The sequence below is a fragment of the Pelodiscus sinensis genome, chromosome 6 (genome assembly GCF_052426305.1).
Source record: "Pelodiscus sinensis isolate ZL-2025 chromosome 6, ASM5242630v1, whole genome shotgun sequence".
Taxonomy (NCBI): Eukaryota; Metazoa; Chordata; order Testudines; family Trionychidae; genus Pelodiscus; species Pelodiscus sinensis.
In genome coordinates, this window is record NC_143057.1 from 93,382,011 (window position 1) to 93,397,128 (window position 15,118).

Here is a 15,118-nt window from a genome sequence, read left to right on the forward strand (position 1 = left end):
AGTTTAAAAAAGAGAAAACTGAAAGGGGACATGATAGTGGTTTTCAAGTATCTAAAAGGGTGTTAAAAGGAGGAGGGAGAAAAATTGTTCTCCTTGGCCTCTGATATTAGGACAAGAAGCAATTGGCTTAAATTACAGCAAGGGAACTTTACGTTGGATGTTAGGAAAAACTTCCTGTCAGGGTGGTTAAAGACTGGAATAAATTGCCTAGGGAGGCTGTGGAATCTCCATCACTTGAGATATCTAAGAGCACATTGGAGAGACATCTATCAGGGATGATAAACATTGTGTGGTACTGCTGTGAGGGCAGAGCACTAGACTGGATTCTATGATATTACTGCAAACAAGAACAGAGAGAATTTTTCAATACACTTATGCACATGATGGGGGGAAACAGAGTACAAAGGTTACCATCATGAAGAGTATGGGGAGGCCTGCTAACACTAGTAGGTCAATTGTGAAACTCAGAATCTGAAATGAAGTCCTAGTTATTTTCAACTTGGCCAAGAGGACTTTGGACTAAAATGGATTGACCTTTTCTAATGGAAGATTCTGCACCTCACCTAAAACATCTGGAATGACTGAAAAGGTCTAGCATCATCTCCTAAAAATATATTCTGTGGCTTTTGCAGTGATGTCATATACACCATATAACCTTTTAGAGTACTTAAAACAAATCAAGGATTTTATAGTAAGCCCCTTGTAAAATTAATTGCGGGACTTATGAAGGTAGTCAATAGCTTGTAGAAAATCCTGTGAGTTCTACATATTCACCAAAGTACAGATCTTACTGCAAATTTTACCCCAGCTAAATATATCTAACCATGAACAATGAATAACCTCCTATTCAGTTCTCAAATCCTATGCTGTATACATAGCTATTAAACATACCACTCAGTATAAAAAGTCCAGTATATTAAAAACATTTTAAAAATCTTACCTTGTAGATTGTGAACCATTTCTAAAAGCACAGGAGTAAGGGTCTGATTATATTCATGGAAAATATCAATGAAAAGAACTTCAGTGCATGGCTGAAAAAGTTAAAAAAAATCTGTTATCAAACCTAAAATTAGGCTAAACTTGTCTTACTGAATTTACAATTCATTTATTTATATTTAAAATACTAAATACTTCATCAGGAAAACACTCCAAAAAATACAGTTTACTGAGAGTAATTTTGTTACAATATGGCTTTATCAATTAGAGCTACGGATGTGAAAGTGTCACCATGTACACAGTGACCTCGCAGTCCTGCTTCTGTATCAGAGGAAGCAGCACGGGGAGTCGGTACATGCGAGGAGCAAGCTTAAAAGCCGACTTCCCGTGTGCACCACCTCCTGGGAAGCCAACTGCTGCCCCATGTGTAACCACTGACATTTTCAGTGATTACACAGTAACTTAATTGCATGCATTTTAACACATTTACAATGTAAGGTTTCACTGTAAGTTTGCTGATCAGTTACTAAATAAATAAAAAAAAAAAAAGAGAGAAATACAATTAGTCAATTTTTACTCCTATCGCACTCGTGATATGAAAGTTACTCATCTTGTGCAGTAACTGGAGTTTTTTGAGATGGTGTCTCCGTGGATGCGCCACACTTGGTCTTGGTGCCGTCCCAGCACCTGGATTGGAGATTTTGCAGGAGTCCCTGACGGGCCGCACATGCGCAGCACAAACCGGCACATGCCAAACTAGTTGACAACGTGTATGCGCGACCCACACCCTCCAGCTCCTTCGCCACTCTGGAGGCCTCAGGTCCAAAGCAGAAGGGAGAAGGGAGGGTTGTGGAGTCTCCACGGGGACACCATCTCAAAGAACTCCAGTTACTGCACAAGGTGATTAACTTTTGTTTCTTCTTTGAGAGGTCCCCATGGATGCTCCACGCTTGGTGATTAACAAGCAGTTTCGCCCCTTGGTGGCGCCATAATGTCACATGTAGCTTGTGTAAATCTGGGTAGGTTTGTCCTGTCTGTCCCAGAGTGATCAGATTGTGTTGGAGAGGGAGTTTAATGGGTGTAAATCGACATCTTGAGCAGAAACAGATACTACGATTGTCTGGGCCAGGCGGAGGCTATCAGGATGACTGTGGAACCATCCGTCCTGATCTTCTGAACAACCATGGCCAGAAGTGGTATGGGGGGAAAGCATAAACAAGATCCTGATCCCATTGGATAAGAACAGCATCCCTCAACAATCCTGTCCCAATGTCCCCTCTCGAGCAGAATTGCATGCATTTGGTGTTGTGCGACGTTGCAAACAGAGCTATCAATGGTCACCCCCACCTGTGAAAAAGGGAGAGTGCTATCAAACAGTTGAGTAGCCATTCGTGATATTGGGGAAAATGCCTGATGAGAGCATCGTCTGTCATGTTGGAGACGCCTGGTATGTGGATTGCGGAGAGGTGGATATTGTGTCTGATACAGAAGTTCCACAATGATATGGCTTCAGTGCAAAGGTAAGAAGATCTGGATTCTCCCTGTCTGTTCATATAGAAGAGACAGGCAATGTTGTCTGTGAGGACACGGACATGCTTGTTGGCAACAGAAAGCAGGAAATGCCTGCAAGCATTGTGTACAGTGCACAATTCAAGGAGATTTATGTGGAATGACATCTCTGGGGTTGACCAAAGGCCTTGAGCAGTCTGATCTTGGAAGTGAGCACCCCATCCAGTAAGAGACACATTGGTTGTAATAGTGCATGAGGGGGAAAGCTGGAGGAAGGGGACGACCGTGCCAAAGTTGGCTGATTATATCCACCAAAGGAGTGATGTTTTGACCTCATGCAGCATGGTGAGCGACAGTGACATGGGGTATTTCTGAGGTTTGTAAATTCTGGAAAACCAAATCTGTAGGCAATGCGTGTGAAGTAAAGCATGTGGTACTACAAATGTTGTGGCCACCACATGGCCAAGAAGCTGCAGTGCGAGCGGCAAGGTAGATCCCTATGGCCAGAGTCTGGATGGCAAGGAATCTTTCGCAAGATATAGGCCCGAGTGGCTGTAGAAAATAGGCGTATGTATCTAGGCCATAGAATCTAGGCAAACTGTATGTTTTGGGAAGGGTGGACAGAAGACTTTTCCCAGTTTATGTGGAGTCCCAGATTTTGAAAGCACTTTATGGTCATCGCTGTGACATGTGCCGATTCTGTCTGCAACGATGCCTTGAGAAGGCAGTCATTGAGATGGGGGAAATGATTAATTCCCATAGAGTGGAGATGAGCTGTGACTACAGCGAGTATCATGGAGAGCACACGAGAGGCCATGGAGAGACCGCAAGGTAGAACTTGGTACTGGTAGTGGTCGTTTCCTACCATGAACCTCAGGAATTTTCCATTAGCAGGATGGATTAGGATGTCAAAATATGCATCCTGGAGGTTGAGGGCTGAAAACCAATAGCTTTGTTACAGTGCCAGGATGATGATGGATAGAGCAACCATGCGAAAATGTTGCATTTTGACAAATCTGTTGATCTTGCATAGATCCAAGATTAGCCTCCTGACTTCTTCTGAGTTAGAAAATAGCGGGAATAAAAGCCCCTGCCTCTGTGCTTGTGTGGAACTGGCTCTATGGCTCCCAGATCTAAAAGACGAAGCATCTCTTGAAGGGTCTCATGAGAGGGGTCCCTGAAGAGGGAAAGGATAAGAGGGTGAGTGGGAGGCTTGGAGAGGAATGGTATGGTGTAACGAATAATGTAAGAGGTGATGTAAGCCCATTGGTAGTAGAATGGGCGAAGCCAATCTTGGATGGTTCCCGTGGTCAATCATGGCATCGAAGTTTGTAGGGAGTTTTCTAGGCCCTCGACAAGCATTCACATTTGCTTGTTGGCAGGTGTAGATTGAGGGGCCGAGCCCAAAGACTGCCATAGTCTCTGAGTCCGGGTCCTATATTTCTGCTAGGGTTGTTTTCCTGGCGCTGGTTAAGATAGGAGGGGTAATGTGGCCACTGGTATGGTTGGTATCGGTACTGTCTCCGCCTGGTGCCAGTATATATCCCAACATGCGGAGTATGGTACAGTAGTCCTTCTTTGTATTAAGGACTTCATTTGTCTTGTCCGCAAACAGTCTCTCATGGTCGAATGGCAGGTCTTCAACAGTGGATTGGATTGCCCATGGGAAGCCAGGAGACTCTCTGCATGACCATGGCAGTAGCCATGGTTCTGGCGGCAGTATCGTCCGTACCTGGTACTTCCTGGAAGGCAGCTCTGGAAATGGAACATCCCTTTGAAATTACAGCAGTGAATTGAGGTCTCTTTGCCTCAGGGGTATCATTGGCAAACTCCATGGCTATGTCTACACTTGCGAGAAATATGCAAATGAGGCTAACCGTGGACTATTGCCGAACCTCATTTGCATACCTAATGAGCCACCATTTTTGCAGAAGAGGCTCTTGCGCCAGGAGGAACTGTCTACACCGCCCCTTTCTGCACAAGAAAACCCTCTTGTACAATGTCATTCCTGAAAATAATCAGCGTAGCGGCATTGCGCAAGAGGGTTTTTCTTGCGCAAGGAGCAGTGTAGACAGCTCCTTCTGGTGCAAGAGCCTCTTCTGCAAAAATGGTGGCTCATTAGGTATGCAAATGAGGTTCGGCAATAGTCCACGGTTAGCCTCACTTGCATATTTCTCGCACAAGAAGCCGCGAGTGTAGACATAGCCTATGAGTTTGGAGTAACTGCAAAAGTTGTATTTTACTAGTAAGGCCGAATAGTTGGAAATTCTGAACTGTAAAGTTGCAGAAGCATACGTCTTGCGCCCAAACAGGTCAAGCCTCTTTGTGTCCTTGTCTGGTGGAGTGGTGCAAAAGCAGTGTTGTTTCGCCCACTGGAGCACAGCTTCCACTACTAGTGAGTTCAGTGCGGGATAAGGAAAAAGGAATTGTGAGGTATCTGCTGGTATGTAATATTTTTTTCTCTGCCCGCTTGCATGTGGGTGGAATCGATGCAGGTGTTTGCCAAATTGTGTTAGCCAGTTCTAAAATGGCAGGGTTGAAAGGTAGCACACTCTTGTAGGATGGAGCAGCCTGGAGTATGTCCATGAGCTCATGCTGGGGTTGAGCCACCTCCCCTGTGGCAATTTTGAGCTCAGCTGCAAAGACTGTTAAAGTGCTCCAAGTCATCTGTGGCTGATGGCGGCGGTGGCATAATTGCTTCGTCCGGTGATGAAGACAAGTTAGTGGGTGGTGAGGAATCAGGAGATGGCTCCTCCATTGCTTGAGGCACCTCCAAGTGTTGCATAGATGTGGATGTTCTAGGTGTAAGAGAAACAGTGTGTTTGTGATGTCTCCTGTTTGAGCCCCAAACACTCCAATAAGGCCATTGTGCTGGATACGGTACCGGAGGAGGCATCCAGTGGTGACCATACCAAGGAGGAATTGTCCTTGGGTCATACTGGGGCTTGTAATACTGCATCGAAGGATTGCAATGCAGAGAGAAAGAGGCTTGTACTTCCTCTTCATCATCACTGGAAAATTATGACGGTACTGGAGACAAAGCTCATGAAGTTGTCGATACCAGCGAAGCATCGGTGTCAAACAGTGGTGATTGAGGGGTAGATGTAATTGTCAAGTCCTCACTCCACATATACAGCAACGGGGCTGCGAGGATCAGCACTGCTGTTTGTAACGTAGGTCTGTATGGTGCCAATGGAGTATTCGGCACAATGGCAAGGATCTTAGGTATTTTGGCAGCACCAAGTATATGAGCGGTGCCAATGATCTGATCAATGCCGACGAACAAATGGGCACCATCAGTGCAGTGGAAGAAATCGGTGCCATAGAGCTCGGTGCCGTTAGTGGCATCAGTGCCATAGAACTCGGTGCCGCAATCGTCAGTACCGATTAAGTTGTCAGTATCAGTGGTGCCTTAGTTGGTGGTGCGGTCTTAGGGCAACAGCTGAGCCCTTTGCCATCAGTGCCGTCAGCATATGATGGTGCCTGGACACCTGAGGTGCCCAGTGTGTCATATTTACTGACATGAGGTCTTTGCTCCGATGATTTAGCTGGAGACCATTTTCTCAAGGAGAACTATTGGTGAGGCACAGAGGAGCTCCTCTTTTTGGAAGCCATCTTGCTCTGTGGAAAGCCTGGGGGTGAATGTACCTCTCTAGGCTACTTTCCAGGATCCGAAGCCAGGTGCGTCTTCTTTTCCATGAGAATTAATTTGAGGCGAAGGTTCCTGTCTTTACAAGATCTGGCTAAGGCGCAGTCTGGCACAGTAGCGACAGTCTTTAGAAGAATGATGTTCTCCCAGACACCTGACACGTTGCGAGTGTCCGTCAGAGATAGGTAATGCGTCTCTACAGGAGACACAGTGTTTAAAGCTGGGCATGATGAAAAAAAATATATATTTTTTAACTATAACTTATCAAACTGTTAACAACAGTAACTACCTAAAGTAAGAGTTAACAGCTAACAAACAATGGTAACTGTAAATAAGGCAGAAAACCGCAGAGGTCCGTCTCAGGCTGAGGGAGGTTGAGAAGGAACTGGAGGGTGCGGGACACGCATGTGCAGTGCCGACTAGCTCGGTGCGTACTGGTTCACACTGCACATGCGTGGGCTTGCAGAGTATGCTGCAAAAGCTCCGATCCAGGCACAGGGACGGCACCAAGACCAAGAGTGGAGCAGCCATGGGGACCTCTCGAAGAAGAAAAGTAAATTACAACTTTATTCTAGATTTCCAATATTTAACAAAGCTAACATGTACTGGTTCAGCATGGCCTCCCACTTACCCAAATGGGGAACCACTCCCTAGCAGGAAGCAGAAGGATAGGACTGGGACTATAAAAGCCAGGGCTGAAAGCTCAGTTAGAACCCAGTGGGCGAGCAAGGCAGGCGCTCTCCCAGGGCTCCCCAGAAGAAAGGCATGGCTGCCCGGCCCAGGAATGCAGGACTGGGTTGGACCACATGAGCCGCTACCAGACCCTGAAGATGGGCCAATGCCACCCCAACCACAGCCAGACACAGAAGACTAGCTGAGAAGGCCAGAGCCAGTGCTGGATCCCAGAGTTTGGGTTGTGCCACAGACTGCCAAGTGACTCCTACCCAGAGCCCATGGACACCCATCCATGCCAGCAACATCATCTCCAGTGGACCCCAAGGTGCAGCAGTTGAGCTAAGTAGGCTCACAGAAGGAACTGGGGAGTGGCCCAGGGAAAGCCAACCCCGGGGTAGCTGAGAACATGGAGGTCGGTAGGCAGCTCGTTGCTGTCAGGATCCCCGCTGACCCAGTGGCCGCCCGCGCTGCCACTATTAGGGCCATCAGGTGGGATGCAGCGGAGTGGATGGGCCTGCGTTCCCCCTGCCACTCCTCACCTTGAGGACACCTTTGCCTGCACCTGCAAGGACACCTGCTGACCAGTCTGAGCGTGGGACTATTTAAACTATCTCACTGTTTGTACAGTTTGTTTGGTGCTACCCCAACCTGACCAAGGGAAAGGCCTTATAAACTGTTTGCTCAGTCTGTTTCCAGACCTGGGCTCTTAACTGTTTGCCTGCTGTTCCGCCCTGACCCAGGGCTCGGCCTTATAAACAGCATCTCAGCCTCCAAAGAGGCTTGAGTGACTGAACTGCTTAAAACGTTTGCTTGCTGCCTCCCCCTGACCAAGGGCGTGGCCTCTGTAAACTGTTGCTTTCCTGCAGTCAGGTCTGAGCCCATGATTTATGCTACTGGTTATCTGGCTGCGGCCCCACCCTAAGTAAGGGTCCGAGCCCATAGACAGCTGCTCAGCCTGCAGACAGGCCTGGGCCTTACCTGTTAAATTATTTATAGACTGCTCGTTGTTTTGTCCTGGTTAAGAGTTTAACTTCATTGACGGTGGCTCAGCCTGAGCCTCTGAATGATTTAGCACCTCACCTTGATCTAGGGCCCACACACTAAAATTGCTTTATTTAGCCAGGTAGTGTACTGAGTCGGCATGGCCTCCCACTAACTCGGATTATTACATAACCAAAATGCATTGTTTAAGGGGGGGGGTCTGCTCTATTTTCACTTAACATACATTTCAGTTCTTTCTACTGTCTTGCAAAAGATCTTTATACAAGCAGTTCTAAAACTACTAGTCTGTGGAGAAAGCCGATTGATCACAAAGAGGCTTTTGCTCTCTCTCTCTCCAATTGTTAAAATGCATTAAAAGGCTGCTAATAATATATATAAGCTTTTTTTTCCTTTTTCTATGTAGCACAAGGAACTGCTGTCAATATCACAAATGTTATATGACTGCAAATAAGAATAGAGGTGACCCACAAATATCTCTAAAACAATGTAGTGCTCATTATGGGGGAGGGACAAGATAATCCCATTTCTCGTAGTAATTTAAAACCAAGACTTTGAAATGTTAGTGTTTTCTATATATTTAAAGTAGAGGGAATCCAAATATTAATGAAACTAGATACAAGCTGTCTCATTTAGGGTATTTCAGACTGCAATAAAAAGTACAGAGTACATCCATATGTGTACAGGATTGAGTAACAAATCCTGTATTCTAGTATGAAGTGATCAATAAAATTGGAATATCTGCTCTTGAAATATGTTGCTGCTCTCATTTCTACCACCCTTCACTGAAGGGAAAAGAGAAAAGTAAATAAAACAATGAAGTCTAGAAGAACAGGGCAGAACCCTTTAGGGAGGGACTAAAAAAAGCTCTTTGCATTCTGATATCCATATAATTCAATACTCTCCCCTTTTAGGGCTTGAGAGTGAGGGGGACTAATTAATTTTGTTTAATTCAAATTTAAACACTTACCCTGAGACTGTATTTCCAAGAATCTCCTCCTGTCTCCTCTACAGCTACAGTCCACAAAGAAAACAAGAAAATGTGTTACATAAAAATACAGTAAATATTTTAGTTACAGTTTTAAACAATATCAGTGAAAACATTATGGCTAAGTAAACATGAGATACTGCACATATCAGGTTATGAAGAGAATCTAAAAAAATTAATCTCTATACAAGACTGTACGAAGAAAAATAACAGTCACTTTCTCCTGTTGATCTTTCAATGGGCATTTTTCGATGCACTGTGGAAAGGGAACTGGTACATTAAATATCTTCATAAAATTAATCTGAAAATACAGTGCAATTTCTTACTGAAGCCTTCTGGGTCCTCTTCCCACATTGTCAATTCTTCCTCTGTTAGCAGGAAATAGTGAGTGACTAATCTCCGACATATCTCAGTTAATGTTGGGTATGTGAAGAATGATGTCTTTATCTTATGTGCTTCAAGAGTTTCAGGACTGCTATCTGTAATGGCAATACACAGTTACTCTTCTATGATTTAACAATACACTAGAATCCTATTAATTGATAGAAAAGAAAATACTGGACTCTCATACTGAAAAGAACATTAAAATTTCCACAACTGACTTTAAGACACTTGCTAATAAAGGTCTAAAATTCTTTATTAAGTAAGATTATTCAATCAGATGAATAAAGTGGGTGAAAACAATGACTCACAAAGAAAGTCCTGACTGCTCACTTTCTGGTTCTAATTAAATTATTCACATTAAGAGTCTTTTCTGATGTTTTTCTTCATAACCGAAAAATTCTACCCTCAGGATAGATTGTATCATCCTATCTTGTCAGGAGACACCATCTTCCCTGAATCAGTTTGGCTTCAGTTGGATTGGAAACAAACAATAGGAGGTGATGGCCATTTTGAAAGAGAGCATTTTTGTTGGTGGGTAGCCCTATAGCTACACTGTCACTGAGAATACTACAAAATGACAGCTATTGTGAAAGAGGGCAGTTCACTGTGAAATTCTCAGAAAAAAATTATCCTTCATCTTCGATGAAAATGAAACTTTCAGTTACGAAGAATGAATATAAAAACTTATCGAATTGCATCAAGTTATGAAATTCAAGTGAGTTTCAAAGCTTTCCTCCTTTAATTCCAAAAATTAAATCATAATTATGAACTACAAGTAGTATTTCCATAAGAATTAATGCTCTGTTAATAGTTCACAATATAAAATGTTGACATTCTAATATATGCTGAAAGATATCAAACAACAATTGAAGATCTGTAGTTTATCCTGCAACATATTTTTAAGTACTAGATAACAGTAGTTCTTCGAGATGTGTCTCTGCATGGGTACTCCACTTTGGGTGCTGGTGCATCCTTGCGCCGGCGACCAGAGATATTTCTAGCAGTGTCAACCATTTATACACTGTGGCGCCGACTCATGCCGTTAGTGTTTGTTAGGTGTATGCACGGCACAGCTCTCTCCGTTCCTTCTCTACCCATGCTAGTAGAGCATGGGGCTCCAAATCAGGGAAAGGAGGGAGGGTAGTAGAGCACCTGCAGGGACGCACATCTCAAAGAACCACCATTACTGCACAAAGTGAGTAAACTCTTCTTCTTCAAGTAGTGTCCCCGTGGGTGCTCCTCTCTGGGTGACTATAAAGTAGTAGACGGTTTGTGGAGGTGGGTATGGAGCCCTGTCACTGTGGGTACTACTGCTTGTCCGACAGCCATAGATGATGTGATGGAGGATGCAAGAGTATAATGCTGTACAAATGTGTGGTCTAATGACCAAGTAGCTGCGTTCCATATGTCCTGGAGAGGTACATTTTTGAGAAAGGCAGTTGTGGAGGACATAGTTCTGGTGGAATGGGCCACTATGGTACCAGGTGGTTCTTTCAGTGGATGGTGTTGCATGTGTTAATGCACGAAGAGATCGATTAGGAGATCCTCTGAAAAGAGACCGCCTGTCCTTTGAATCGTCTGCAAAAGAGAGAAAAAGTTGAGATATTCTCCAGGCTCTTGTACAATCAATGTACAATGCGAGCGCTCTGTGGACGGTGAGAGCATGACATGCTATACGTGATGGGTCAGTATGTGGTTTGGGGAAGAGTGCAGGTAAGTGTAGCGGTTCGTTGATGTGAAAGGGAGAGGGAACTTTATGGAGAAATTTGGGGTGGGACCGAAGCATCACTCTGTCCTTGCTGAAAACTGTATAAGGGGAATCTGCCATTAGGGCAGCAAGTTCCCCTACTCTCCTACTGGAGGTTATTGTAACTAGAAAGGAGACCTTCACAGATAGGTATGTCTAAGAGCAGGTTGCCAAGGGCTGGAAAGGCTACATTGTTCGGTTCTTAAGTACATGATTGAGGTCCCAGATGGGAACTGGTGGGCGAACAGATGGAAAAGTGTTTTGTAGACCAGTGAGGAACCTTTTGGTGATTGGGTTCGAGAGGAAAGAATCACCCTCGGTGATGCGATGGAAGGCTGCTATAGCAGCCGCATGAACCTTGATAGTGCTTAAAGCCAGGCCCAACTCCCTAAGGTACAATAGGTAGTCCAATAGGAGCGGGAGGGCGGTGGTTTCAGGCAGTACAATGTGAATGTACATTTAAATCACGGAGAAAACCTGTTCCGTTTATAGAGGTACAATCTCCTGGTGGATTCTCTTCTGTTGTTGATTAGTATTTGCTTTACTCTTTCTGAGCAGGTGTTTTCGGCATCCTGGAGCTATGAAGGAGCCAGGCATGGATGTGGAGTTTTTGTGCGGTCTGGGGTGGAGAACTGCGCCGTGATTTTGGGAGAGGAGATTGTGTTGAGGTGGAAAAGCTTATGGATCCGTTATCATTCTGTGGAGGTAAGGATACCATGTTTGTCACGGCCACGCTGGTGCGATGAGAATCACGCAGGCTTGTTCTGTTCTGATTTTGATGATGACCTTGTGAAGCATGGGAAGGGGTGGGAATGCATAGATTAACGGAGTCCCCCATTTGATGAAGAAAGCATCCCCAAGAGAGTGCTTCCCTAAGACTGCTCTGGAACAGTAAAGGTGGCATTTGCGATTGTCCCTGATCGGGAAAAGAACTAGGTCTGGCTGGCCCCATTGGTGAAACACTAAACTCCCCATTCGTGGTGGTCATAGAATTTGTGACTGAGGACGTCTGCTGTAACATTCAGCACTCCTTGGAGGTAAGCGGCAACTGGGGTAATCTGGTGCACCAGGCACCACTTCCATAGTTTGAAGGCTTCCATACATAGGGACAGGGATTGTGCACTACCTTGCCAATTGATATAACACATGCAAGCAGTGCTGTCTGCCATAATGTTGATAATCTTGCGAAATACATGGTGCAGGAAATGCCAACATGCACAGTGTACTGCTCTCAGTTCTAAAAGGTTGATATGGAGCGTTTGCTCTGAAAAGGACCATTTGCCTTGGACCATGAGGACTCCTAGATGGGCACCCCATCCCATGAGTAATGCGTCGGTCATGACGGTAAGTGTAGGGGTCGACTGATGGAATGGACGTTAAGATGTTGTGTGGATTCATTCACCAGTGCAAGGAGGTGAGGACCTGCAGTGGAATGGTGACTGTGGTGAGCCAAGACGGGAGGCATCTCATGTGGAGCCTTGCCAACTTGACAACATAAGTTGTGGCAGCCATGTGGCCTAGGATCTTTAGGCATTCACGAACTGTCATGATAGGGGTCACCTGTGCTACTACTATGAGGTTGCATAAGATGTTGAATCTGTGTGCAGGTAGAGTAGCTCTGGCTGTGATGGTATCAATGTGTACTCCTATAAAACTCCAATGTCTGAGTAGGATGGAATGTGGATTTCTCGTAGTTTATTTGGAAGCCGAGGTGGAGCAGGAGGCTCACTGAAGTCTCAATCATGTCCTTTGCCTCTTGGAAGGACATGCCTTTTATGAGACAGTCATCTAAGTATGGAAATATTATGACTCCCTAACAACATATGCATTCCTCTATGATGGCTAGTGTTTTGGAAAACACCCTGGGAGCCATTGAAAGGCCACAAGGGAGCACTCAGTATTGTTAATGCTGAAGGCCCACCATGAATCGTAACAATTCATCCTGCCCACAGGCTTTTGCTATGTGGAAATATGCATCCTGTAGGCCTAGAGCTGAAAGCCAATCTCCTTGATTTAGTGCTGGGATTATTGTTGCTTGGGTGACCATCTTCAAATCAGTGGTAAACTACGTATTTGCTTCCTTAAATCCAGAATGGGCCTCTACCCTCCGTTCTTTTTCTGTGCTAGAAAGTTAAGTTGAGTAGAACCCTCGTCCTTGGAATTCTGTTGGTACCAGTTCTAGGACGCCTAACCGAAGGAGAAGAAGCGCCTCTTGTTCGAGGAGGGTCTCATGAGATGGGTCCCTGAAGAGGGACGTGGTGGGAGGGTAGGTAGGAGGAGGAGAAAGGAAAGGGATGGAGTAACCATATTGGATGAGTTCTAGGACCCATTTGTCTGACATTATTTGAGTCCACTGTTAAAAAAAAATGGGTGGAGGCGATGGTTGAACTGTGGATAATTGGGGGATGGTGTGACCACAAGGAAAGTGAGTTTCTGGCTCTTGACAGAACCTTCAAATTTGCTGTTTGGATATAGAAGGTTGGGCTGCCGGTGGTTGATGTTGTTGCTGGCATTGAGGTCTACATCACTGGGACCTTTGTTTTTGTCGGAAGTCATACCTTGGTTGTTATCTGTGGCTCTCTTAAAGGAGGGGCATGTACCCAGGGTCTGAAAGGTGGTGCAGGAGTCCTTCATCGAATGAAGTACTTTGTCAGTTTTTGCAAGAAATAAGTTGGTCTTATCAAAGGGCAAGACCTCAACTTTCTGCTGCAAATCCCTCGGCACCCGTGAACCCTGGAGCCAGGATATTATGTAAATCACAATAGCCGAGGCTGTGACATATACAGCTGTGTCTGCTACATCCATTGCGGACTATGGTGCAGTACGAAAGACTGTGTGGCCCTCCTGCATGATGTTGAGGAGGATAGGCCTCTTGTGTTCAGGTAGGTATTATACAAGGTCCTGGAGTTTTGCATAGTTGGAATAATCAATCCGCTAACATGGCGGTATTATTTGCTGCTCTGAGAAGCAGAATGGCTGAGGAGTATACTTTATGACCCATAATATCAATTTTTTTTGTGGTCTTTGTCCTGTGGTGTTGATCTCATATTAGGTTGTCTAGATTTGTGTCTAATAGAATCAACTACCAGGGAGTTTGGGGGAGGGTGAGTGAAAAGGAAGTCCATTCCCTTTGATGTAATGAAATATTTTCACTCTGCCCTTTTGTTGACTGGAGTGATGGATGTCGGGATCTGCCAGATGCTGTCTGCTGGGTCCATAATGGCCTCCGTCCACTATGATTGGAGAGGGCAATCTTGGAGGAGGTAGGAGGTTGCAAGGTTCGCAAGAGGCAATATTGTTTTCCTTGAACCTCCTGTAAGTCTCGTTCTTGCACTAACGCCACCCTTTTAAAAAGTTCCTGGAACTTTTTCACATTGTCCGTTGGGGGCAGAGTGGTGGATAGAACCACCTCGTCTGGTGAGGACAAAGAATTATGGAGAGGGGACCTGTTTTCACCCTCTGACAAAGAGTCCTCCATCTCTGTCTGGACTGGAGAATTGGGTACTGTCATGGATGTCGTAGTTTGGGGGAGAGTGAGGTGGTTCCCTGGATGTTGTTCAAGGTGTAATATGGTAACTCTTCTTAAGAGGACGAGACTCCCATGATTAACATTGCCCAAGATAAGGTGACGGCAGGTATGTGTAGTGATGCGCATACCAGAGGGGTGGTGGTGGTGGTGGTGATGGATATGCATACGTAATAGGCCCCGTACTCCAGGATGGAGCTCTCTGTGCTGGGCTGGAGTGCTGGGAGAAGAAGCGGCTGCGTGGCTTGGTGCCAGCTTCACTTGGGGATTGAGGCAAATTCGATAATCTGTGTGAGTGCACCAACTGAATGAAAGAGCATGGACATACTGGTGCCAGTAAAAGACAGCTCCTACTAGGAGAATTGCATTGTGGATGTTCCTGGGACAGTACTGGGGTTTGTGTAATACTTGGTGCCATTGGTGTAGGCGGCACCAATTACCCTGGAGGCGGCGTGTTGGCACGCGATCTCTTAGGTGCCATGTCTGGTGCTGATTGAGTGGGCAACTTCAGTGCCGAGCGGTGCTTCTGCATGGTAGATGGTGCCGTTTGTTTTTGTTTGGGCTCCAAGTGCGCCCTCTTATGCGGTGCCAGAATCTCGGACGATGCCATGCTAGAGGTGTCCACGGGTCTGTCCACAGTGCTAACCCTCAGATCAGTCGGTACCGAAGGCAAATATCTAGCTGGGGACAGTCTGCTTTTTTAAA

At 45.4% G+C, this 15,118-nt stretch overlaps 1 protein-coding gene across 3 annotated transcripts in view; it reads right to left on the bottom strand.

Annotated features, from left to right (window-relative positions):
* IPO11 (importin 11) overlaps positions 1-15,118 on the bottom strand; it is a 241,267-nt gene that overhangs the window by 170,758 nt on the left and 55,391 nt on the right. For all 3 annotated transcript variants that reach the window (XM_006134432.5, XM_006134434.5, XM_006134433.5), the window contains exons 11-13: positions 9,083-9,235; positions 8,739-8,782; positions 941-1,031 (exon numbers count right to left, since the gene is read on the bottom strand). In XM_006134432.5, the coding sequence (XP_006134494.3) occupies positions 941-1,031; positions 8,739-8,782; positions 9,083-9,235 (288 nt within the window). The remainder of the gene's footprint in view (positions 1-940; positions 1,032-8,738; positions 8,783-9,082; positions 9,236-15,118) is intronic.